Source organism: Diabrotica virgifera, chromosome 6 (assembly GCF_917563875.1).
Source record: "Diabrotica virgifera virgifera chromosome 6, PGI_DIABVI_V3a".
NCBI lineage: Eukaryota > Metazoa > Arthropoda > Insecta > Coleoptera > Chrysomelidae > Diabrotica > Diabrotica virgifera.
In genome coordinates, this window is record NC_065448.1 from 239,230,029 (window position 1) to 239,255,335 (window position 25,307).

At 32.7% G+C, this 25,307-nt stretch overlaps 1 protein-coding gene across 6 annotated transcripts; it reads right to left on the reverse strand.

Moving 5' to 3' along the window:
- Positions 1–317: 317 nt before the first annotated feature.
- On the reverse strand, positions 318–25,251 carry LOC126886793 (TBC1 domain family member 31). 6 transcript variants are annotated; one of them, XM_050653847.1, is made up of 10 exons: positions 24,409–25,251; positions 23,017–23,435; positions 22,032–22,180; positions 21,385–21,563; positions 17,919–18,178; positions 14,520–14,874; positions 9,621–10,253; positions 6,166–6,356; positions 5,463–5,600; positions 318–650 (listed from the first exon to the last, which is right to left on the reverse strand). In XM_050653847.1, the coding sequence occupies exons 1-10, from the start codon at positions 24,410–24,412 to the stop codon at positions 462–464; spliced, it is 2,517 nt and encodes an 838-aa protein (XP_050509804.1). In that variant the 5' UTR covers positions 24,413–25,251; the 3' UTR covers positions 318–461. The 6 variants fall into 6 exon arrangements, with proteins under 6 accessions (XP_050509804.1, XP_050509802.1, XP_050509803.1 ...); XM_050653845.1 differs by having other exon boundaries at positions 23,017–23,440; XM_050653846.1 differs by lacking the exon at positions 24,409–25,251 and adding an exon at positions 23,496–24,396 and having other exon boundaries at positions 23,017–23,440.
- Between the last annotated feature and the right edge of the window lie 56 nt (positions 25,252–25,307).

Genomic DNA, 25,307 nt, shown 5'->3' on the forward strand with positions numbered 1-25,307 from the left:
CTTATACCATTTACCTTTCCTTGGAGAATCAGTTGGAGAAGGCTGTAACATTCTTGATTTCTCATTACATGTAGTAGATATTCTAATTTTTTAGTTTTGATGGTCATGAGAATTTCACTCTTTCCCCATTCTAAGCAGGACCTCTACATTAATAATTTGGTCAACCCAGGATATAGGTAAGATGCAACAGTTAGTGTCCAGGCTTCCATTTTGTAGAGCAGAACTATGAGTAGAAATTTTACCTTCAATATTGTCAAATCTTCAAAGCTAAAATAGTGTTCTAATACAAATTGTAGTATGTAAGAAGAGATTCGTGCTTTTAAAAAACTATAAAAATATGTATATTTAATAATAAGTAACATACAAAGTTGGCATATAAAAACTAATTACAGTAAGAATAAAATATAATCAACGTCTAAAAGTTGCATAGTTTATTTCGGAAAACAGGGCTTCAAAGTCTTCTAGTCGATACTGCCACCAGTAGTAGATTCACTGAAACGTACACATTTAGAAGAAAAAACTTCACAAAAACAATCTTCACTGCCGTGACGTTTACAAACTACTTGAGGTTCTAGGTGTTTATTTGCGTATAATAGTTTTAATTCCGGTTGTTTGTTGTGACGTTTCTGTGACGTTTTTAGTAAATCAGTCTAAAACAAATAGTATATGATGATATTCTTTTTCTCATGATCATCTTTCAGTGCGTCACAGTTTTTCGATTTCTTTCTAACGCATTAAATTGTATGTGACAGAAAAAAGGCACGTCCGTGATTACAGACATTTACAACATTTATTCTAGTTATTCTAGTTGTCGATAGATGGCGCCATAATAAAAATTTTTTTAATTAGATAATAATATTACAAATATAATCTATATAATTTATAAGACTATACAAATCAAAGAAAATACCATTTTATAAATGCAAGAAACACATTTGATTTGTTTTTATTCCAAATTGAAAATAAAATGTGACAACTGTCAGATTTAACTAAAATGTCATGTTAGAATAAATGTCATAAATGTGTATTATCACGGACTTACCCTTTTTCCTATCATTTGTTACGCACTGAAAAATGCTCATGAAAAGAACAATAAAAGTACCCTATAAAACAATGTTATTTTAACTAAATTCTATTTTAAATATACAGAGCCATTATTTTCTGGATACTATAATCTGGACCTCGGAGGTAAACTACACTATGTCGACATGGTGTTGTTTTGGATAAGCTTCTTTAATCCACTTATTTTATTAGTTCGATTATAAAAATTGGTTATATATGTATTATCATTAAAATATGTCATATTGTCATATCCCAATTATGGGATATATCAGATTTTTATTAACATCCTAAGTGCTCTAAACTTTACATTGTTCTGAAGCTATTTCCTTGTGGCATTTTTATAATCAACTATTTTTAATGGGAAATAAACCACAATTTTACCAAAAAATTATTTTATTAACGTTTCGAAGCCCAAATCGAGTTTCGTTGTCAAAATACAAAATACTACTAAAATAAACAAAAATGTTGTTGCTAAGTAAAAAAATTCTTCTAATAATTTATTTAATCTGACTCATTTATATTGGCAATTCAGAAGTATATTATAGAAATGATATGGCCAATATTTATGAGTTGCGTTCCTGGGACGACTTTACTAAAAGATAGTTTGTTCGATTACATGAAATCAACCCAACTCAAGAATATCAGCCACAAAAAAATATCATAGCATGTGATCTGTCTTTAAAAAGACAACCAAATGCAACGATGACATTAAAATTCTCGTGTTGGAGATTCCAGTAAATCACGAGGGAAAACCAGGAAAAACCTCGTGATACTATCCTATTACAGGATATTCTTGAGTTGGGTTGATTTCATGTAATCGAATGAACTATCTTTTAGTAAAGTCGTCCCAGGAACGCAACTCATAAATATTGGCGATATCATTTTTATAATATACGTCTGAATTGCCAATATAAATGAGTCAGATTAAATAAATTATTAGAAGAATTTTTTTACTTAGCAACAACATTTTTGTTTATTTTCGTAGTATATTGTATTTTGACAACGAAACCGATTTGGGCTTCGAAACGTTAATAAAATCATTTTTTTGGTAAAATTGTGGCTTATTTCCCATTAAAAATAGTTGCTCTAAACTTTGTTGCAAATACACGCTAAACACAGTTGCTCGAAACGACATAGCGTAGTTTACCTCCGAGGTCCAGGAAAGTCCATATTATATTACAGATGAAATCGAATTAATATTCTTAAAAAAATTTGACAGCTACATATAAAAAACAAACAAAGCAGTGGAGTGATAAAAAAAGTCAGCAAAAAAATCGAAATATTTTTTAGAAAAGCGCGAAAAATATAAAAATTTGAACATAGAAGAAAAACACATTACATTGCCGATGATAGTAAGACAGAATATCAGCAATGAAATAACTCGAGAACTTATAAGGTACAAACATAATATGTAAAAAATGAATCAACAAACGAATCAAATCAATATTTAGGCAGTATTGTAGCACAGAAGCCCCTGAAAAGGGAAAATGTGAGTAGTAAGAAGAAGATTATCCTTCTAATTTATATTGAATATAACATAGTTTAGAAAATAACTAGGAATTTTATCCTTTATACGAGGGTTCAATAAAATTAAAGCAGGGGAAGAGATTCCAGATGAATGTGGAATCTTACATGTCGTTCATTTTCAGAAAAGGTGACAAAAGGTCAACAAATAACTAGAGGGATCAGTTTAATGTCTCCAACAGCAAGAATCTATTCCAGAGTTATACAAGAAAAAATAGAACATCACATGGACCATTAAGGCGAAGAACAAGCCGGATTCCGAAAAGCCAGATCATGTCCGGGTAATATAACAGAATGGAAATAGAATACTCAATTACAAAAAAGTTTGAAAACAGAGCCTGGGTGCCCTGTATGGTACGGGCATGTAGACAGAATGCCAGAGCACAGGTGGCCAAACAGAATATTGGACTGGGACTTGCTGGGAAGAAGATCTTCTGTAAGATGGAAAACGTACATAGGAAATGCTATGATAGATATGCTCCTTCTCACAGTTTTTTTATTTCTTTCTAACGCATTAAGTTGGAAGTGACAGAAAAAAGGTGCGTCCGTGATTAAAATCATTTATAACATTTATTCTAGTTGTTGATAGATGGCGCCATAATCGAACAAAAAATTATTTATTATTTTTTTTATTTATTTATTAACGGGATACTACCCAATTGAATATATACACAAAATATTACAATTATTATCTAGTGATACCATAAATATAAAAATATAGTAAATGACAAAAATTGGTGATGCAGCTATATAGTAGAAAAACAAAATAATATTAAAATAAGATAAAGCACATAACAAATATAAATCACATAAATTACAAAAAAAAAAATACACAATGTCTACACATATAATCCGAAGCGCACAGCAACAAATCGAAGTCTATTTTATTTCCATTTACAATGATTCTACTCAGTGGAGAATACCTACCAAAGTTGCAGCGATGAAATTTAATTGCAAAATTTTGAGATGTTCTAGTAACTCTAGCGGGAACACTAAATCAAAAAAAGACAGTAGATCATTGCAATTAATTTTTGAATTCAGTAGTTTATGAAGAAACAAAACATAACATACATCCGTCTGGAAGATAGCCTAGGAAGGTTTAATGTATTTCTAATTTCTGAGTAGGAATGGTCACTTAAAGGTTTTTGTAATTTAAAACTTAAATACCTAATGAATTTATTTTGGACTTTTTCAAGCTTGGCTATATGGACTTCATAAGTGGGTGACCAAACAGCTGAGCAATACTCAAGAACAGATCTAACTAGGGAAATGTAAATCATTCCGATGGAATTAATGTTATGTGAACATCTAGAAGTTCTAATAATGAAGCCTAACATTTTATGTGCCTGGTTATTCACAATCAAAAAGAGCACAAAAATTTAGTTTGGAATCTAATTGAACACCTAGATCTCTTACAGTTGATACAGCCTTCAGTGGTTCTTCAGCTAATTTGTAATTATAGAAGAGGTTGTTAGTTCTTCTAGAGAAACTAATAAAGTGACATTTTCCAACATTAATGGTCATTTGGTTCCAATTGCACCATGCCATAATTTTGTTAATATCAATTTGAAGTTTTTCACAATCTGAGACCGATTCGATAATTCTATAGATTTTTAAATCATCAGCAAATGGCAGAAATTTAGAGTTAATTTGAGATTTAATGTCATTAACAAATATATTAAAAAGGAAAGGCCCTAAGTGGCTTCTTTGTGGAACACCAGATGTTACGGAAATTTCACTAGACTGAAAGTGTTTAATTTTAACAAGTTGTATTCTGCTAGTAAGGTAACTACATAACCAGTTATACAGATTGCCTGTAAATCCAATAGATTTAAGCTTGTTACACAACAATTTATGATTCACAGTGTATTATGTATTATCTATACGACTATAATCTGTACAATTTATAAGACTATACAAATCAAAGAACGTTCCTTTTTATAAATGAAATAAACACAATTGATTTGTTTTTATACCAAATTACGATTACCATTCTGACAACTGTCAGACTTAACTAAAATGTCATGCTATGATTCTATATATTCTTAAAATCATATATTACAAAATACTAAGAAGAACTTAGTCTTAAATTATAGTCGTATAGATAAGTAATAGGTAAATAATGGGTAAATACCTAAATCTTTTTTTCCGATTATAGCGCCATCTATCAACAACTGGAATAAATATTATAAATGTGTACGTATCACGGACCTACCATTTTTTCTGTCGCTTGTCACTTGTGACGCACTGAAAGATGCCTCTGAGAAGAAGTATACCTCAGAGAAAGTAACTGGTAGAATAGAATGCCGTGAAGGACTAAAACGGCAAACTCAGAATGGAAAACAATAGAAGAAGAAAAAACAAGTTTGTAGGGTGAAGGTATATTTTTTTAGGTATACTACTAAAGTATTGTGACGAATTACCGACAGCAAATAACAGGTTCCGTCTCGACAGCTCGTTACGTATGGAGACATCTGGAAGGATGACTCATCAGACGAGCGAGGAAAGGATTTCTCGAGAAAGATCGCCTACGCATTACTAAAGTTGGGCGGTGCCGTTTTTCTGGAACGTTCAAGAACATAAGATGTAGATATTTGAAACACACTCATTGATCAAAAGATTCAAGGTTAATGGTTTAACGACCACTCGTACGAAATCAAACAGATGAAATAGAGAATGTGGTTGTATTATATACAAGAACATGGCTTGTATTTTTGTATTCAATATAAATAAGGATATAATTTTTAGGAGTAATTAGTCTGTAAAATAGGTTCGTCTGTAACTTGTATAAATAAATTCTTATAAACGAACCGAGATTATTATTTTAACCATAAGCACGCTACAGTATAAATTTTCGAATTGTGTCAGTTTATTACCTTAACTTCTTTAAGTTTCGCTGTCGATTTTGGGTCTTCAGAGTTTAATTCATTTTCGATTTTCTTAATAAACTTATTAATAAATTCAAACTGAATAGCCATTTGTAGTTTCCTTTGTTGATCTTCAGTGATCTCAAACTGAAACAAACTAGTGTAAAATAAATGATAAAACAGTAGTACGATTAGTTAATTCATCAACAACGTTTAAAACATGTTAAACTATTTTTTATTCAACAAGTAATTAGACTTGCTTTGTCATTCTATCAGTTTTAATAACGTAGGAGATATATTCGCGGACAGACATACGAACGGACAGATAGACATAAATCGGGAAGTATAATATATTTGTTTTGTTCTTGCTAAGGCTCGTCGAATAATATATCGCTTGTACCATTTCGGCGACTTTAAAACAGTATTTTTGGTTGCAACTCTAAAACCGAAAGTCACCTTCAAGAAATTTCTCACCTTTAATATAATTTTTTGGTTATAAACTTCCATTCGACACCTCATTTGTCATTTTATCTGGTCTAATGACGGAGGATTTGTGTTTACAAAGTCTCTGGGAAAGATAGACATGGATAATTCAAGGTTTTCACATTTTTTTTAAAATGGGTGAAAACAAAAATGGAGCATAAAATGATGATGACCTCTATATTCCATCTTACGATATCAAATAAGAAATCACATTTGATTTTAAATTTACCTTTTTATTCATCTGCAAATTTTCATATTCATCTGTTAAATAGGGCCGGTGGAGATTGTTAGCAAACATTGTAGTAGGCTGCTTCATTTGTTTTTGTAGAAAAGTATCTTTCATTTGCTGTAACTTATTTAATTCCTTGTTAATTATTTGTTGTTTAACTTTCATCTGCATAGAATAACTCTTTTCCAATTCTAGAATAAAAGTATTTACTTGTTAGACACTTGTTTTAATTGAGTAAATAAAATTTATTTATATTTCCACACGAGACAATTCAATATTCACGGTTGATTGATAAAATAACGAAAAGAAAACTGTACGATAACTTGTACATATTATGTGAAAGTATGAATATACTTTAAGAGGATGTGGACTGTAATTAGGTTAGGTTAGGTTCAAAAGGGAAGATAAAATATAAGGTTGTATACAGACAATATTAACATGTGTATAAAGTCTTACCAAACTGTGAAGCCTTGTCCGGGACACTTAAGCCGGTCACATACGAGATGACTGTTTTCGTACCACGTGCCTCGCGTTTTGACTGTTGCGAAATCGTGTATGGCGTCACTCCCGAATTACTGTTCGTGCACGTAACGTACGTATTCTTATTTCGTTTCAGCCCAAAAGAAAGCTGAGAAGGTCGAGAGGAGGTTGCACTCTCACGTGTCTCACCCTACGGTGGGTATAGCAGAAGAGGTTACTTCTTGACCGTAGAACGGCTGATGAGATAGAGCGAGCAGAGAGAAGCTCACCCTTTGGCCGGTGTAGGTAAAGAGAGAGTCCATAGATGAGAGGGTGAGAGAGAGTCCAAGATTTCTTCTGCGTCGAATCCAAAATTGTCTGTCTGTAAGGGATGAGGAGAGAGGGTAAGAAATGGAAAGGATAAAAATGGTACTATTGAACAGGGCTGGCTTCAGTTTTATTTAAATTAAGGGTTGGAATAAGAGATTTAATGCAGTAAAAAAGATAAGAATATTTTTTTGCGTGTGAAAATTGAACAAAAACCAATATGAGGAAATTGAAGATCGGAGTGGATTCAGTCCTGGCAGATCTTGTGTTGATACTTCAACAAATTACAGAGAAAAGAACAGCCAGAAATTAAACCGACTCATTTAGCATTTGTTGACATAGGCGACCTTTACACGGTCAATATTATTGACGAATAAATGGTTAAAAACCGGTAGCGCTCACATGACTCAATAATATTGATCAATAAAAATAAAATACGGTAACACGACTCCACAAAGATTTTTTCAAAAATAGACACTTTGAATCGATGAAACTTACAGATCATGTAAAGACAACAGTAAAGTAACTTGTGAAGCGGTAACGATTAATTTCATTTAAGTTGCTAATTGGGGGGTAATCTTCCCGATTTTTTTTGCCAAAACAAAAAGGACCAATTTTATTTTGAGCGTAACTTGCTTACATTTGATGCTAGAAATTTATTTTATAAAAACAGAAATAAAGCTTTTTTACACACTTTAAAAAAGTTGTAATGTGTTTTCCCCAAGAATGCTTTATTATTTGGATATTTCACATTGAATTATTCATTTGGAATTTTTCGAATATGAACCTATTATTCATTAGCTATAATTCTGCTTTTGCTAGGTATAGAGACCTAATATATACACCATTATTTTCACTTTTTTATAGGCTATAGTTTTGCTAAGAATATTTTCTCGACAAAATGCTTACGTTTTGAGTTATTTGCGAAAAACCGTATTTTTGTTCTATAGAGTTTTTTCACCAAATCAACACTCTTCGAGTTATTTGCAAGTGAATATGTTAATTTTTCAACAAAATAACCACGTTTTTGGACGGTTTTTCGCCAAATAACTCAAAACGTAAGCATTTTGTCCAGAAAATATTCTTAGCAAAACTATAGCCTATAAAAAAGTGAAAATAACGGTGTATATATTGGATCTCTATACCTAGCAAAAGCAGAGTTATAGCTAATGAATAATAGGTTCATATTCGAAAAATTCCAAATAGAATAATTCAATGTGAAATATCCAAATAATGAAGCATTCTTGGGGAAAACACATTACAACTTTTTTAAAGTGTGTAAAAAAAGCTTTATTTCTGTTTTTATAAAAAAAATTTCTAGCATCAAATGTAAGCAAGTTACGATCAAAATAAAGTTGGTCCCTTTTGTTTTGGCAAAAAAAAATCAGGAAAATCACCCCCAATTAGGAACTTAAATGAAATTAATCGTTACCGCTTCACAAGTTACTTTACTTAGGTACTATGTTGTGTTTATATGATCTGTAAGTTTCATCGATTCAAAGTGCCTATTTTTGAAAAAAATTGGTTTTAAAGTAAATTTTTTTAAAATTTTAATTTTGAAAAAAAAAGCTTTTTTTCAAAGTAACTTAAAAATTGTTAGAGATACCAAAAATCTTAAACAATAAAAAATGTCGTACTTTTCTGAATATTTTGTATTTTTTTGTTTTTCTGTAAGACAAAAATTGGTTAAGATTCGGTGTTTCTAAATTTTCATACACTCGTGATGCGAAGTGACTCGTTCAAGCCCTTTTAACTACAGCTCTTTTAAAAATAAGGACTTTGAACCGATTAAAAAATATGATCAGATCATATGATCAATACATACACGAGTAAAAAACTTGTAAAATGGTAACAATTAAGTTCATTTGAAATGCTAATTAGGGGGTGATTTTCCCGATTTCTTACCAAAAAAAAGGACCAACTTTATTTTGAGCGTAACTTGTTTACTTTTGATGCTAAAAATTTTTTTAAAAAACAAAATAAGCATTTTTTTAAACACTTTAAAAAAGTTAAAATGAGTTTTTCCCAAAAAAGTGCTTCGTTTTTTGGTTATGGCACGTTAAAATATTCGATTTGGAATTTGAGGAATATGAACCTATTTTTCATTAGCTATAACTCTGCTTCTACTAGGTATAGTGGCCTAATATATACACCGTGTTTTTCACTTTTTACGTGCTATATTTTTGATAAGAATATTTTTTTCGACCAAATACTTACTTTTTGAGTTATTTGCGAAAAAACGTCTGAAAACTTGGTTATTTTGTAGAAAAATTAACATATTCACTCGCAAATAACTCGAAAAGTATTAACTTGGTGAAAAAACTTTATAGAACAAAAGTTGCTTAGAATTAGTCATTTTTTATCCATTTCCGGACTTATTTCGAACATATATTTTTCACCCCCAAACGGGGTGAAAGTCACCCCATGGCAAAAGCACACATCGGCACAATATCACTTTTTTTCTTTGACTTGTTAGCTATGTGTATGCCAAATTTTATGTCAATCCAGGCGGTTCTTTTAAATTTAGAGGTTTTTAAATAATTTACATTTAAAGAACGTACTAATCCAGACTTGATTCCATCCCAAATGAAGAAATGAAAAGAACAGGAAGGATTTACAATACTGTAAATACAATAGAATCCAAATAGCCAACTAAACCATAGACTAACCTTTTAATCTTCTTTTTTCCTCCAATTGTTGTTCATCTGTTAAAACATCCTCGATATCATTCTTATCTTCTCTCGCAAGAGTTTTTAACTCCGTAAGCAAATTTTTAAACCTACCATCTACTTTTTTCAATTCATTATTTTCAAATCCTACTATCTGAGTAGGATATTGGGTAAACTGTGGGTATTCCCGTTTATCAATACTACCAAATGGTGTAAAATACTGTCTAGGATGAAATTTTTCGCTAGTATTTTTCAATAAACAATAAGTTACTTTAATTAATCGCTTAACGTCGATAGGATTTTGTTTTTTATAAAAAGATGCAAGATCATCAACAGTTTTGAAGGTGAGAAGCACATTTCGCTGAACCATGTTATAAGCCACTGAGGCGCATAACAAAAACGATATTTCATTGGTCAAAATATGGTCCCAAAGGATGAGCCATTCCGTAGATATAAGAACTTCGGAAAAAATTGTTTCTAGTAAAGACCAAATGTAGACCGTCGAGTTGACTTTTAAGGTAACAAGATGATGAAGTAGTTCAGGATCGTGCTCGAGCAATACATTTTCTGCAATTGCCAAAACATTTATTGGTGCTAACGGAAAATATTCGAACCAATGTTGACACCAGTTCACTGAAAATAAAACAGTTAAGATTAACAAATTAAATTTCAAATTAGCGATATACACATAATAAAAACTGGCAAACGTGAGAGAAGCAGTTAAATGAGGAAAATATAAGTTTAGCTTGGTCGTAGAACAGTCATAATAAGGTGGTGAGCACTGACTTATATTGCTGGAGAATATCTTCTTGTTAGTGTTGTCTCCTTTTGGAGGTTAGCGAGTCGACTACACTGGCAAATCTTTCACATTTGGAGGTTGACATATAAAGACATAAGTGGATAAAGGTCATATGTCACAAAATAATGTTTTTAAGTAATGAGCAATTTAGTGTCTTTTGTTCTACGTTAATTATTTGTTTTATAAATTTGCATTGCTATACAACAGGTATCTGAAGGTAATTTTTTACACTTTAAAGGGCCTAGCCGGGTAAGATGATGAAAAATGCCCCCAACTCGATTCGAATTCCATATAGGTCACCGTTTAGCACATACAGAAAAACTCACTTTCTGAAATTTTTAGCCCCCTAGGTCAGCGGTTCTCAACCTTTTTTACTCAGCGACGCACTGACGTACTCCTTACAGATTCGCGACACCCTTATATGTACAAATTTTTGCTAGTGGTAGGTAAGTACAGATGAATATATTAGGAAACAATTACGGATTGGCACTTTATTGATTGGTATAACGTGGTATATACCTAATAGTAAAAAATGGTTGAATGCATGATTGGTATATTATAATGGATAAGTAAAAAAATATAAATAAAAATATCGTATTCGTAAATCTCGCGACACACCTGATAGGTTCTTTCGACACACCAGTGTGTCGCGACACGGTGGTTGAGAACCGCTGCCCTAGGTGACCCACCTAGAGCCTAATTAGTCTTTTTATTTTTTATCTCAGCCGCATCGAGAGCTAGTGAAAAACTTTAAATAAAAAAGTTGTAAGTTTCAAAAAGTTCTGTCCGAAAATTTTTTTTTATTTTTTGGCGGGAAATTTAAATTTTAGGACGGTTTTAAAATTTTAAATGAGTATAAAAAAATAACTAAGACTTTCCTCACGAAAAAAATTTATAACGTGTACTTTTGCATAGTATTTCACCCTGAATTTTTTCAGATTTTTAAAATTGGTGAAACGTACTTTTAAAAACAAAAAACCGCATTTTTTTGTTTTTTTTTTTCGCTTTTTGATACAATTTTATACATGGTGTTTAAAAAAGGTAACACCGTCATTAGGATAGATAAAAAACTGAAAAATAATTGGGGTTTGCTTAATAAAAAATTTTTGTAATGCCATCCATTTTCAAGATACAGGGCGTTGAAGAAAACAAAATTTTGCACATTTTTTACGATTTTGCCGAAACTATTGGCAATATTATAATAAAATTTGGCAGGTTTTAAGAGGTAGTTATTGTGCATTTTTTGACATACAATTAAGAATTTTATATTCATCATTGGTGCGCATACGGGTAATGCTGAACTTTTTAAAGAAAGAAAGATAGTATGCCACTGACATATTTCAAATTAACAATCATTTTTGAATTCTTCGTTGCATTTGTGACAAAAAATCTATATTCCCTTTTTTTCATACGACGCGCCGTTTTCATGCAAAAAAATAAAATATGTTAATACTTCCAAAGTATTGGAATTAAGTTTTTATATATTACGAGTATGTTAGATGTTCATAACTTGTTTATTTCTTGCATAGAAATGGCGCGTCGTATGAAAAAATGGGAAGATAGATTTTTTAATCACAAATGGAACGAGGAATTCAAAAATGATTTTTAATTTGAAATATGTCAGTGGCGTACTATCTTTTTTTCTTTAAAAAGTTCAGACCATGATGAATGTCTGCGCGCCGATGATGAATAAAAAATTCTTAATTGTAGGTATGTCAAAAAATGCACAATAACTACCTCTTAAAACCTACCAAATTTTATTACAATGTTGCCAGTAGTTTTGGCAAAATCGTAAAAATGTGTAAAATTTTGTTTTCTTCAACGCCCTGTATCTTGAAAATGGATGGCATTACAAAATTTTTTTATTAAGCAAATCCCAATTGTTTTTCAGTTTTTTATCTATCCTAGTGACGGTGTTACCTTTTTTTAAACACCATGTATAATATTGTATCAAAAAGCGAAAAAAAAAACAAAAAAATGCGGTTTTTTATTTTTAAAAGTACGTTTCACCAATTTTAAAAATTCAGGGTGAAATATTATGCAAAAGTACACGTTATAAATTTTTTTCGTGAAAACGAATGTCTTAGTTATTTTTTTATACTCATTTAAAGTCTTAAAACCGTCCTAAAATTTAAATTTCCCGCCAAAAATTTAAAAAAAAATATTTTTTCGGACAGAACTTTTTGAAACTTACAACTTTTTTATTTAAAGTTTTTCGCTAGCTCTCGATGCGTCTGAGATAAAAAATAAAAACATAAAAAGGCTAATTAGGCTCTAGGTGGTCACGTTACCACCTAGGGGGCTAAAAATATCAGATAGGGAGTTTCTCTATATGTGCTAAACGGTGACCTATATGGAATTCGAATCGAGTTGGGGGCATTTTTCATCATTTTACCTGGCTAGACCCTTTCAATTTAAAAAAAGTTACCTTAAGCCAAATATTTCAAATTTTGTGGACATATTACCTTTATCCAAATAGTAAGTAGTCGAAAAATTTCCATATTTTCACATTTCAAGTGGATAAAGGTATTATGTCCAAACGCAATTTTGGACATAATAACTTTATACACTATAATTCGAAAATCATAGTATGACATATGCCTTTAATACCTTCCTGCTATTTTTATTTTACTAAAAATAGGCGATTTAAAATTTTAAAAGGTTAAACAGCATATTAGAAGAACAAAAACCTAATAAAACAATTTTCTCAAATATGTGACATCCACTTATTTTTTCATATATTGGAAGGGGTATTGGTCTGATATTTTCATAACTTTGGTTTTCGTATCAGAGATTTTTATCCCCATTTTTCACAACTCTCAGTGACCCTAATTAACAGTATCTGGAGACCATGGTTCGAACCAGTCGTTGAAACAGTGTCATCTGCATAGCGGATGTTATTTACTCTTTGTCCGTTTATCCTGATACTTTCCGAGAGTGCGATCAAGCGTTCGGAAATATTACCTCCGAGTAAACGTTAAACAGTATCGGTGATAGCACACAACCTTGTCTGATACCTCGTTGTATTTCAATTGGCCTTTATGATTGCTGTCTGATTCCAATAAATAGCTTCTATCATTTAAGAATTTCTTTTGTCGACTCCAGTGTCTTCAATCTTCCTATCAAAATCCTGTGCTGCACCACCTAGTCGAACGCCTTTTCAAAATTTACAAAGCAGACCAAAAAACATAAATTTTAAGCGTTTAAAGAACCCTTTAGGAGGTCGAGAACCAAAGTTATGGCAGTTTGAATTTTAATTTTAATCTGAACACCAACAACTTTAAATTCTGTATTTCCAATGGTTGGCCACATAGATGGCCCTGTCATTTGCTATAATTAAGTCTTCTTATGTGCAGGTCTCTCTCATCTCTGTGCATGATAGTAGATGCCGGCTGGTCTGAACAGCGCCACAGTCGCAGAGATCGTCCTCCTGGTATCCCCATTTTTTCAGGTTACTAGCACAACGTGAAACGCCGGTTCTTAGTCTGTTTAGCGCTTTCTAAGTCGGATACGGTAAATTGTGTCCAGCAGTCATTTCCTCTGAGGGAGGAAAATGTGTCGCGGTAGCTGACGCTTGCCATAGGTGTATTCGGCGCGTCTCTGGCGCTTCGGGGATGGATCTTGATGTTTTCAGGAAGCTTTTCCGAGATCTTAGTCTGCTTTACTGAGTTTGGTGGTCATATAAGCAATAGGATGGTAGAGACAGTGGTATCGGTAAGACAGAGTTCTATCCAGACGGACGCCAAGGTATTTTAGGTTCTCGTTGTGTTCCAGCATCTGACCACGCCATTCAACCTCCAGCGGCCTTCGGGCATGCTTGTTTCTAAGGCGGAAAGCACATACCTGGGTTTTTGTGGGATTGGGTTTCAGATGGTTTTTATCGTAGTATATAGAGCTAAGTCTCCCAGGGCATCTGTCAGTTTCACTTCGACTTCATCGAAGGTTCTTTCCTGAGCTGCCACAGCTGTATCATCAGCGTAAATACATTGCCTTGTTTGTTGGTGTATGGGTTGGTCGTTGGTGTATATGTTGTATAGAATTGGCGCGAGGACACTTCCCTGTGGTTATAGATGATTGTTTACTAAATTGTTTTAACTTACCTATAATAGTACACACAACTTCAAAACACGCCAATGGTTTATTATGGAACACTTTAACAAACGGAAAGACGAATACTGGCAGGTATTCGACATTAGCAAAAAATGGACACCAAGTTACTAAATTACTTAGTAACTTTTTTAGACTGGTTAAAAATAATTTATCCTCCAATGGATATTTTTTATGTAAATCTACGAAAGCTATAATGGTTTTATGGTTTATAACATTGTTGTAGCTGCCTACATTATTTGGAAGATCCAGTAACCTTTCCCATATTTTTATTCTGTAATTCTCCGGATATTCGCCATATTCCTTTAGTATAAACTTCAGTTTTTTTATGTCTAGGATACTATCGATCTGCAATAAAAATATGTATCATGAAACAAAGTTATTACCAAGTAAAAAAGCTGCAGTATAACACAAGATGCCACCAAACGGTTAGAGGCATTTGAAATGTGGTACTACCTACATTAAAAGTCTCACTTATACCCGATACAACTAACATCATTATAGAGAGGCTAAGAAAAGTATATCCTGGCTGACCAATTTGAGGAAATGGACTGGTTTAACGTCAACTGATCTAGTTCGAGCTGCAGTGAATATAATGAGATGGGTCACTGTGGTCGCCAACATCATAAGGAGAAAAGATCCTTATGGCGCACAGATTTTCTGACGCACATGGGAATGTTAAGAAAATTTGTTATTTGATGACCTACCAATGGAGTATTTGAATAAATGGTTTGAAAGTATGTACTTACAAAAAATATATTGCAGCTATTTAGGAAGTATTTTTGAAATTTGCGTCTTTGCCTTTTATCAAAATTTTACATTTTATTTCTTTGCAAACAAAGCAAATACATACTTGTCTTTTTAGTTTTGCATGCAGCCATAAAAACAAAAAATTATATAGACTTAAAGTACTTTATTGCTTTTCAAAATATGTCCCACCAAGATCGATACAATTTTGCATACGTTCAAACCAGTGGCGGCTCGTGAGTTTTGCAATAGGGGAGGCTCTAACTATAAAAAATTTAGACAAATTTGCACTAGCAAAAAATGCACCAAAAAAAGTAATTTAAGGCTCCATTTGTTTTTGACCATTTTTATTATTTACATTTCACCTTACGGGGACCCTCCCTCTTAACCGCATGCTTGCATTGATAACTGAGATGTAGAATAGCTTTTGTAACTAATAATATTATTGTTACTAAAAGAACTTTATAAAAACAGGATTAACTCTAAAATTAACGAAATTTTTCGAATTTTGAGTCATAATTACCCCACAACGATAGAAGTTCCTTGTAATTGCCGCGATTAATTGAATAATCATCACTTTCATCGTGTCTGCGAAAAGCTAATTCTTGCGAAGCCAAATATAGTGTTATATCGATAAGCCTTTTTAAATTCATCCTATTCTCCAAAACCTGATTATTGTAAGTAATTATGGCCTCTTTTTGAGCTGTATCTAAAGCAGTTACTATATTTTGTTTAGCAAAAAGTTTTAATTTACACAAAAGACTTTTTCCCTCTTAATAGACCCGGTTTACCAGTCCCATTTATTATACCAGTTAATATTAAATGCACGATTTTGACGATTACCTGAGGATTTAATATTAGTTAAATTTGGCTGTGGTCTTTCTAAGGTTTTAATAATTATATAAGCTTTATTATGATATACTTAAAGTATTAAAATTATTCATTTATATACATTTTATATAAACAAACAACGGTACGTAAATTGTAAAAATAACCTTACCAAGCCAATAACAACACAAATAAAAATATATGAAATACAAAAATTCACCAAACACTAATTAAAAGAAATAAAATGATAAAATCACACCAAGAAATACCCTGACTATTAACTTCCTTATAGAATATAAGTAAAACCACAAGTGGGCCTAATTCTGGTTTAGCCTCCCTTGGCATATATTTCTGGGTAGTTTGACGTGAAACGATATAATATTACGTTTCTCTATCGAGTATTATTGTACGCATAGGAAACTATATCGCTGGTTTCGAGACGTTTGTCGTAACTTAGAACACAACGGAGTCGAGTCTGGCTTCTACATCCCTTGGTAGGGATATGAGGAGCTGCTCACAGCATACAGGTGGGCATATTGATGCATTCCAGATGCGTTTAGTTCCAAAAGTGTGCAATAATTTACACTTTCTATTAGTACGAGCTCTTGTTGTTTCTCGTGATTCAAAATAAACAAAGCAGTGACATTTCATCAATAATTCTAGAAACATTATGTCCCAGATATGACATAAAATGTGTAAAAAAATTATGGGGAGGCTAAGCCTCCGTTGCCTCCTCTGACGAGCCGCCACTGGTTCAAACCAATTGGTAAAACAGTTATTTCAGACGTGAAGAAGTCGTTGGGACTTAGGTCGGGGTTATAGGTACGGTGAGTTTAATAATTCGATTTTTTGAAGTTCCAAAAACTCTATTGTCTTTTTTGAAGCGTGAGCACTTGCATTGTCATGATGTAGAATAATTCACCGTTGTGTGTTGCTTTGTTGGAGTTTCACGATCACTTCTGGTAAACAAACGGTTATATACCAATGTTCTTCGATCTTCTGAAATTCTAAAGCAATTGTTGCCACATGACCAGATTTTAACACAAAAGTTGCGACCATTTTCTTTGACACATTTCGAGAACGGATCACTTTTGTTGGTTTTCACTCATCGTGAAACACACACACAGCGGATTGGCGTTTATTTTCCGGTTGGTTTCCGTTTATTTTCAGTAACAATACTATGTATACACGTTTTTTGAGCTTCCTTTGTTGAACCGTTCCAATGTTTTTCTACACCAAATGATGCGAACCGCTTTTTGCGCCAAATCAACTTCCTAACACCCAGTTTTTCATATTTTCTCTTTCTCAATTTTCGATCTTTTGGATCGAGGTCGTTGAAATGCCCAAAGATGCCTCTACCTTCACGCATCAATGTTTTGCTATGCGACTGATATTTTGGATGGATCTGGCCTGGATTCGTCGCTAAGACTGGAGCAACCACGTTGAAATTTGCAATATCAGCGAGAAATAGTTGACTGGTGTGATGCTTTATTCCCATCCCAAACACAGAAACCATTTCAGCGTGACACTGGTGTTGGGATAATCTCCTCCGAAAATTGTAAAAAATTATTGCTCGAAAATGTTCTCGGCTATGAACCATTTCTCGACCGACTTGATCCTTTCAAAAATTCACTGTATCCACACGACGTGTTGTGTAGCTATAAAACTCTCGATTTATGTGAACAAAAGGTTGAGGTTACGTTCGTGTCGGAGGTTTTATTGGTGGCGCTCTCTAAGCGGCTATATACAAAACTAAAAGACAGGCGTCCTACAAATTATCATCTAATAACTATTGTTCTATCAGTTAATATACCTACTTCTTGTTTAACAAACTGAACTTCGGCGAGACTTCGTTTCCGATTGATTAGAAATTTTTTACGAACTTTTTGGACTCTTATTTCCACAGGGGGTGAAAGATATTGTTGTATATTAAAAATTTCTACTTCTCCTGAAGATAACAAACATATGGCATGAGTTCCATTAGGGGTACATACAAATCTGTTTATTTCTATATCACATTGTAATTGGCTTAGAATTTTGTCTTCTTCTGTATTTAGAAAGTAAAGGATACCTTGACCTGAAAAAAGTTTTTTAGTAACTTAAATTGTTGCAGGAAAAAATTTTTAAAGTAACATACGAGTGTTTAACAAAAACTGAATAAGTTATTGAATTTAATAGTTATTAGATCCCTATCCAATGACCGAAATGAAAAGATCATTTAATGTACATCCGTACCATTGTCCAATACCAAATATTCAGAATTAATATCTGATATTGAACAGTATATTTTTATCACCCCGTACACCACACGAACCAATTTGTTTTCATATTTAAACATGTGCGGAATATTTCATTTGTTTAATTGTTGCAATTTATAAACAATATTTTGGCAATGGACATAATTTTAGCTGACTAATTAAAAACCTTTGTTATTTTTGGCGTGTGGGCTATGACCCAAATCATGTTGCCAACAAGAGAAAATACATTTTTAGAATCATTCTCAAGAATCACTTCAACCAGGCCAGAGGTGCCTGTAACTTCACTCCTTCGAGACACTTAAGGTCTCCCGGGGTTAGCGTGTGGGAATATTAGACAACCATTCTATCAGCTTGCGCAGCCACGATATTCTACGTCTCCTAATGCTTTTTTCCTTCAATATTCCCTTGCATACTCAATTGGAGCAAGGTGTATCTCTCTCCACGTGTAATATGTCCGAGATATTCTAATTTTTTTATTTTGATGGTATTTAAGATTTCCATTTCTTTATGCATCTTTCTCAGAACCTCTTTGTTTGTGACATGTTCTATCCACGATATTTTCAGAATTCTTCTGTACACTCACAGCTCGAATGATTCTAGTTTTTTCACTGATGCCGCATTCAAGCTCCAAGCTGCCATTCCATAAAACAAAGTCGAGAAAACGTAGCATCTAATCCTAACTCTTACCTTCTGGTGCAGAGCACTCTTCTTACTTTTTTGAGCACTTTCAGAGCACTTTTTTGTTAAAATTTGCTCTCGCCTTTTCTATTCTGATTTTGATTTGCTGGAAGTAATCATTTGTAGATCATTGTTCCATCATATGGGTCTACTCGTTCGATATTGGTTCCGTTTATGACAGATTCTCGTTGTTTCTTTGAGGTTTCGGTATTCTCATAAACTTTGTCTTCCTGACGTACATTGTTAGATCACATTCTTGTGTATAATCCGCTATTCTGATCACCAGCCACTGTAGATCTTCAATATTTCAGACTAAGCTGGAAGTGTCATCCGCATAATGTTGTTAATGGGGACTCCATTTACCTTTATTCCAGCTGTTTAACCATCAAGAGGATGTCTTCCAAAAAGGGATTAAAAAGAATTGGCGAAAATATGCATTCCTGTCTTACTCCACATCTGATTTCAATTGCCTTTGACAGTTGTTCAGTAACACATACTTTTACTTGCTGCTGATATGGTCTAAGAGCTAGCAACGTTTTCGAGAAAGTATTTTAAGACAGATGATTCTTTAATATATTGTTCCCTATGCTTCCTTGAACACCTGTACCGGTAAATATAAAATCAAGGTGATTGATTAGAGTGATAAAGCTTAGCAGATACGCTATAGTAATAGATAGCAATAAAAGTTAATAACAAAAATTGTAGCCAACTTTGAGCTTCACATTACAAAATTAGTTAGAATGTTACGGGGTGTTCAATAACATAGTGGCAGACCAAACTCTTGTTTTTTTAAATGGAACACCCTATATTTGATTTTATATTCGAAATCCTGTTAACTTTCCCATCACAAAAATATAAAGGTTTATTATGTTATACAGGGTATTTAGAAAGTTATAACCAATGTTCTATGAAAATCGCAATAAGTTCAGCTCGCTGTATAAATAAAAATAAACACAACAGCAATGGTTCATTGGTGCCATATTTTTTGTTGATTTTCAAAATTTATAAAAATGGTTGATATTACTAATTTTCTTTATATCCAATAGAGGGTGAGTCAAAACGAAAATACTTGAAACAACTTGCTCTGAAAAATGAAAATATCTCGAAAACATAGGGAACATTATACAAAAATTAAAGTACGGTAATGGTACCTACTTTAAGATAGTGATATAAAATACAGGGTGTTCCATTTAAAATTTCTTAGAAAATAATGTAGGTACTTGCGTTTTGATTTATCCTGTATTCGATATAAAGAAAATTAGCAATATCAATAATTCTTAAAAATTTTCACAATCAACAAAAAAATATGGCACCAATAAACCATTGCTGTTGTGCTTATTTTTATTTATACAGGGAGCTGAACTTATGATTTTCATAGAAAATTGGTTATAACTTTGTAAAAGCCCTATATAACATAACAAACCTTTATATTTTTGTGATGGGGAAGTTAAGAATATTTCGAATATAAAAATTATGGCGTGTTCGAATATAAAAGTTATAGCGAAATTATGGCGTGTTCCATTAAAAAAAACATAAGTTTGGTCTGCCACTATGTTATCAAACACCCTGTAACATTCTAACTAATTTTGTAATGTGAACCTCAAAGTTGGCCACAATTTTTGTTATTAATTTTTATTGCTATCTATTACTATAGCGGATCTAGTGAGCTTTATCACACTAATCAATTACCCTGTATATTGAATTTATTGATCTTAAGACAAAAAATCTTTTTGTCATTACTTTTTAAACGACAGAAATGTCTGTGGCAATTATAATTTATATTTCTAATAATGTTAGTAATGACAAAAAAATTTTTCGTCTTAAAATAATTTTAAATTCGATATATTTACCTGTACAAGTGTGCTGCGCAGTAATGATCGCAACCTGTATTAGTAGCCAGATGGCCGGTACGGTGTTCGAGGAAGCATAGGGAATAATATATTCAAGAACCAGTTGTCTTGAAATACTTGTTTTTCCGACGTTGCTAGCTCTTGGTCCAATAGTATAAATTCGATATGATCCTGAGACCATTGTAGTCTATCTTCTTTGATTTCGGGACATTCATTAATAATTATTGTTCATGTTGTATTTTATCAATTGCTTTATTATAGTCAATAAGACATGCATATCTTGATTGAAGTCCAGGCACCTATAAGATAACTCACTGATTTTGCAAATCCATGAAAATTTTTCAAAATACATACTATGTATTTGTATGGATGTGAAACTTGGACTTTGAACGTAGATACCATGAATAAAAATGAGGCATTTGAGATGTGGTTGTATAGAAGTATACTCAATATACTGAATGTACTGAAATAAAATTTACACAAAATAAAAACACTACCTGATAAAATGGCTAAAATTTTATTGTCCCCTCCATCTAAGTCGTTGGTAATAAATTCTGCTCGTTTTATGCTATGTAAGTAATCATTTAAGGATATCATCTTTATCAATTTTGAACTTTCCAGATGAAACAGCGAAATAGTTGGAAGATGTCCAGCTACTACCATGATTTGACCATCCCTATAAAATTATTAGAATTGTTTATATTTCCAATTGACACCACGGCTGAATTAAGGCCATGAGAGCAAGAGTGGCTTAACTGATTTTAACATTACTTTACATAATCAAAGAAAATGATCAGATGCTAACAATATCCGATTGTTTTAGTAGTTTTATGTTGACCAAGTATCATTATTGGTCAACATACAATTACTAAAACAATCTGACATTAATAGCTTCTGATAATTTTCGTTGATTGTGTAAAGTAATGTTAAAATCAGTTAGGCCACTCTGGCTCTCATGGCCTCAATTACGAGACACACAGACCTCGTATTACACTAATGTTGCTTGGCTGCTTTGAGTGTATCGTAATGCACTGTGGCACAGGTTCACTACGGGACATATATGCCTCGTAACGCAGTTAGCTTAAGTTTATAAATATCTCTAAATGCAACCAAGATGTTAAATTACATGACTGTAGGATTTTACCTGGTAAAGCTGACTGACTTGACTAGACAATTTTTCCAATTAATGGGTGCGAACTGCTTTATTGTTTCATATGTATTAGGGGACCACATCTGTATTAAATCATCTTGAAAACATGCTAAAATAATACCAGAAATTGGAACAAATGTTACCTAAAAGAAAAACCAGTATTATCTTATATATATACAGTAAGTATTTTTTTGGATTTCAAATAACTTGCATCTTAATGATGTATCAGAATAAAAGATTACATTATTACGGAGGGCCCAAAAGTCCCTTAGAATAAACAGAAAGTTTCGTGTGAATGAGATATTTGAAATTAAAAATCACACTAAATTTTCTTTTTATTTTCACCCCTGTAACTTATTAAAATAAACATTATAGAAGTTTTCAGTGACTTTCGACCCTCGATAATAACGTAATCTTTCATTCTGCGTTTAAATTTTTCAAAAAAACTTAGACATAAGTTTTCTCGGGATTCGGAAAAAATGAATGCATTTAAAAAGAGCATTGGAGCCGAAATGCGCCTACCCCCTTAAGAAATAATTGAAAAATTGAAAAGAAAATAGGATTCCACAATATTTACAATACAGTGGGACCCCGATAAGTCGTCCTCCGATAACCCGGAAGTCCGGCTAATCCGGACCAATTTTCATCAAACAAAAAAATTTTTTTCACTTTGACCGTTGATTGAGGTATTTTTTGGTATTGATTTGTACCCCCAATACCTCAATCAACGCTTTGACTGAGTTTTTTACCACGAAATAAACAATACTGTATATAACTGTACGTAATTTAGACGATCTGTGCATATGTATTTCATATTTTTGCAATTATAATGTATATTTGTTTATTATTTATATGTATTTTATTATTTTTTACCATATTCTCCGGCTAAACCGGATTTTCAATAAACCGGATCAGCCGAGGTCCCGATTAATCCAACTTATCGAGGTTCTACTTAAATAATGTTAGTTAAAGTACATACATACTTTAGCGAGCAATCCTCTTCTAAGGTTAAAACTTGTAGTTTCGAGAAACTTTCCAAATCCCATGTTATAGCTTCATACTTTGAGGCAGATAATAATTTTTCTTTTGAAAAAGAAACTCTGAAAACACTGTAGCGATGACCCAGAAGTTTTTCAACCATATATCCAGACTGACTGTTACAAATCAGTATGTCACCTCCTTCTATTCCAATAAGCAGATGGTCATGGTTTAGTGGTGAAAATTCTATAAGTGTTGATGAAGAGAACTTTGGTAGTCCCCAGAACTTTCCATTGGAGTAGTCAATGAGAAATATGTTTCCTTGGCTGTCTGCTAATGCTGTAATATCGCTTGTATGGTGTGAGCAGCAATATATGAATCTAAGCTTTGCGTTGATTAAGGTGTGATGTACCTTAAGAACTGAGCTAAAAAAGATATATTTGTAAACAGATACATCTTCAGGAAAATTGGACTACTCACGATATTCCCATGTGCTTAAAAAGGATGGTCTTTGATCAATGTATACTCCCAGTTCTAACGTATGTAGTGGAAACATTGACCCTTGCCAGAAAAGTAATCAATAAAATACAAGTATCACTGAGAACAATGGATAGGTCAATGTTGAATATCCCACAGAGATAGAGTTTCAAATAAAATGGGAGAAAAACTGGTGTTACAGTTGCAGATGCAGTTAAAAGAATTACAATGCTGAAATGGAACTTGGCAAGTCATGCCATATTCAAAGATGGAAGATGAACCAAGAAAATTTTAGACTGGTGACCTAGACACTAAGCTTATAGTAATATAGAGAATATGGAAGCAAAACATGGATGTTGACAAAAAGATAAGTAAATAAATTGCTGGTGTGGGAACGTAAAATTCTTCTAGTGATATATGGCCCTTGTAGAGATAGCGTGACAAACCAGAGGAGGTGCAGATACAACAAGCTAGAGTCTCTCTTCAGAAAGTAAAATCAATGAGGTATATAAAGACTAATAGACTAAGATGGACAGTACATGTAATACACACTAAGGACAATCACATTATAATAAATGTGTTTTGGTAAAAACCAGAAAAGAGGTCTAAAGGACGGCCTAGAAAAAGGTGGAAATCTAGAGAAAATGGGAGTGAGACAATGGGAAATAGTGGCACAGAACTGACAAACATGGAAGGCAATAGTAAATGCAGCAAATACTCAGGTTGTAATGCCATTGATGGTGATGAATTCACATCTAGTTACAGCAGTATAGCTGTACATAAATCTAGTCACAGGAATATGTATGTCTATGTGTATTTTAACCAAAACTGGTTGAAGAATACATAAGTAGAATATTACTGGAGAAAATCAAAGCACTAACAAAGCATTAAAGCATATATAGAAAATAACACATACCCATTTGATTTTATAGGTTTCAAGCGAAATATTTTCTTATTAACTTCTCTTAGCAACTCTTCTGTAAGTTCCATATTATTTACAAGTACCTAATATCTTAAATAATGCTTGTTTGATGAAGTATTTTGTTTGTTTTGATTACGACGTTCTCATGACAACAGGTGACAGATGTCATCAACAGAATTTTATTGCAGTGTTGCCTGAATTCAAGCAGTTCAAGAACTTCTCTGTAAAACTAGGACAACGAAATACGAGGGCCGGTCAATAAGTCCGTGACTTATTGAAAGAAACAGGTTTGTATATAAAAAGTTATTGTGTTATTCAACATAGTCTCCTTTGAGTTCCATACACTTGTCCAACATTCCTCCAATATTTTATCCATAGGGCTTTTCATTCACAGTCATTTGTTTCGAGCTTTTGTCATAATATTTCGTATAATCCGTGTATATAATATTATACACAGATTATACAACATATGACAGGAGCTCGAAACAAATGACAATCGATGAAAAGTCCTATTCCGGAAAATAAGATTTGTTGAGGTCACAGAACAAATAACAATATGTTTTCTGTTTTGTGGTTGAGATCATTGAGGTCATGAAAATAGGCATTTTTTGTGAGATGATTTCATCATTGGAGTCAAATCTCTTGCCGCCCAGGCATTCCTTCAAGTTTGGGAACAAAAAATAGTCACTCGGGGTAAAATCTGGAGAATGGGGCGGATGAGGGAGCAAGTCGTAGCCTAAATTATAGATTTTTGCCATCTAATCTGCACATATGTGTACCCTTTCATTGTCCTGGTGGAAAAGAACTTTTTTTTTGCCAAATGCGGTCGTTTTTTTTTTTCAGTTCTTCATTGTATCGACCCGATATAAGTTCGTATAATATTGGTAAGATAT

Bases quoted from the DNA above. Each gene is read 5' to 3' on its own strand.
- LOC126886793 (XM_050653845.1), bottom strand. From the start codon at position 24,482: ATGGAACTTACAGAAGAGTTGCTAAGAGAAGTTAATAAGAAAATATTT. The intron at 10,254-14,519 runs GTAAGTTAAAAC...TTTTATTTTCAG, and splicing joins AGTTGTGTGTACTATTATAG to TGAACTGGTGTCAACATTGG. The intron at 5,601-6,165 runs GTAAATTTAAAA...AGTTTGTTTCAG, and splicing joins ATTTGCAGATGAATAAAAAG to TTTGAGATCACTGAAGATCA.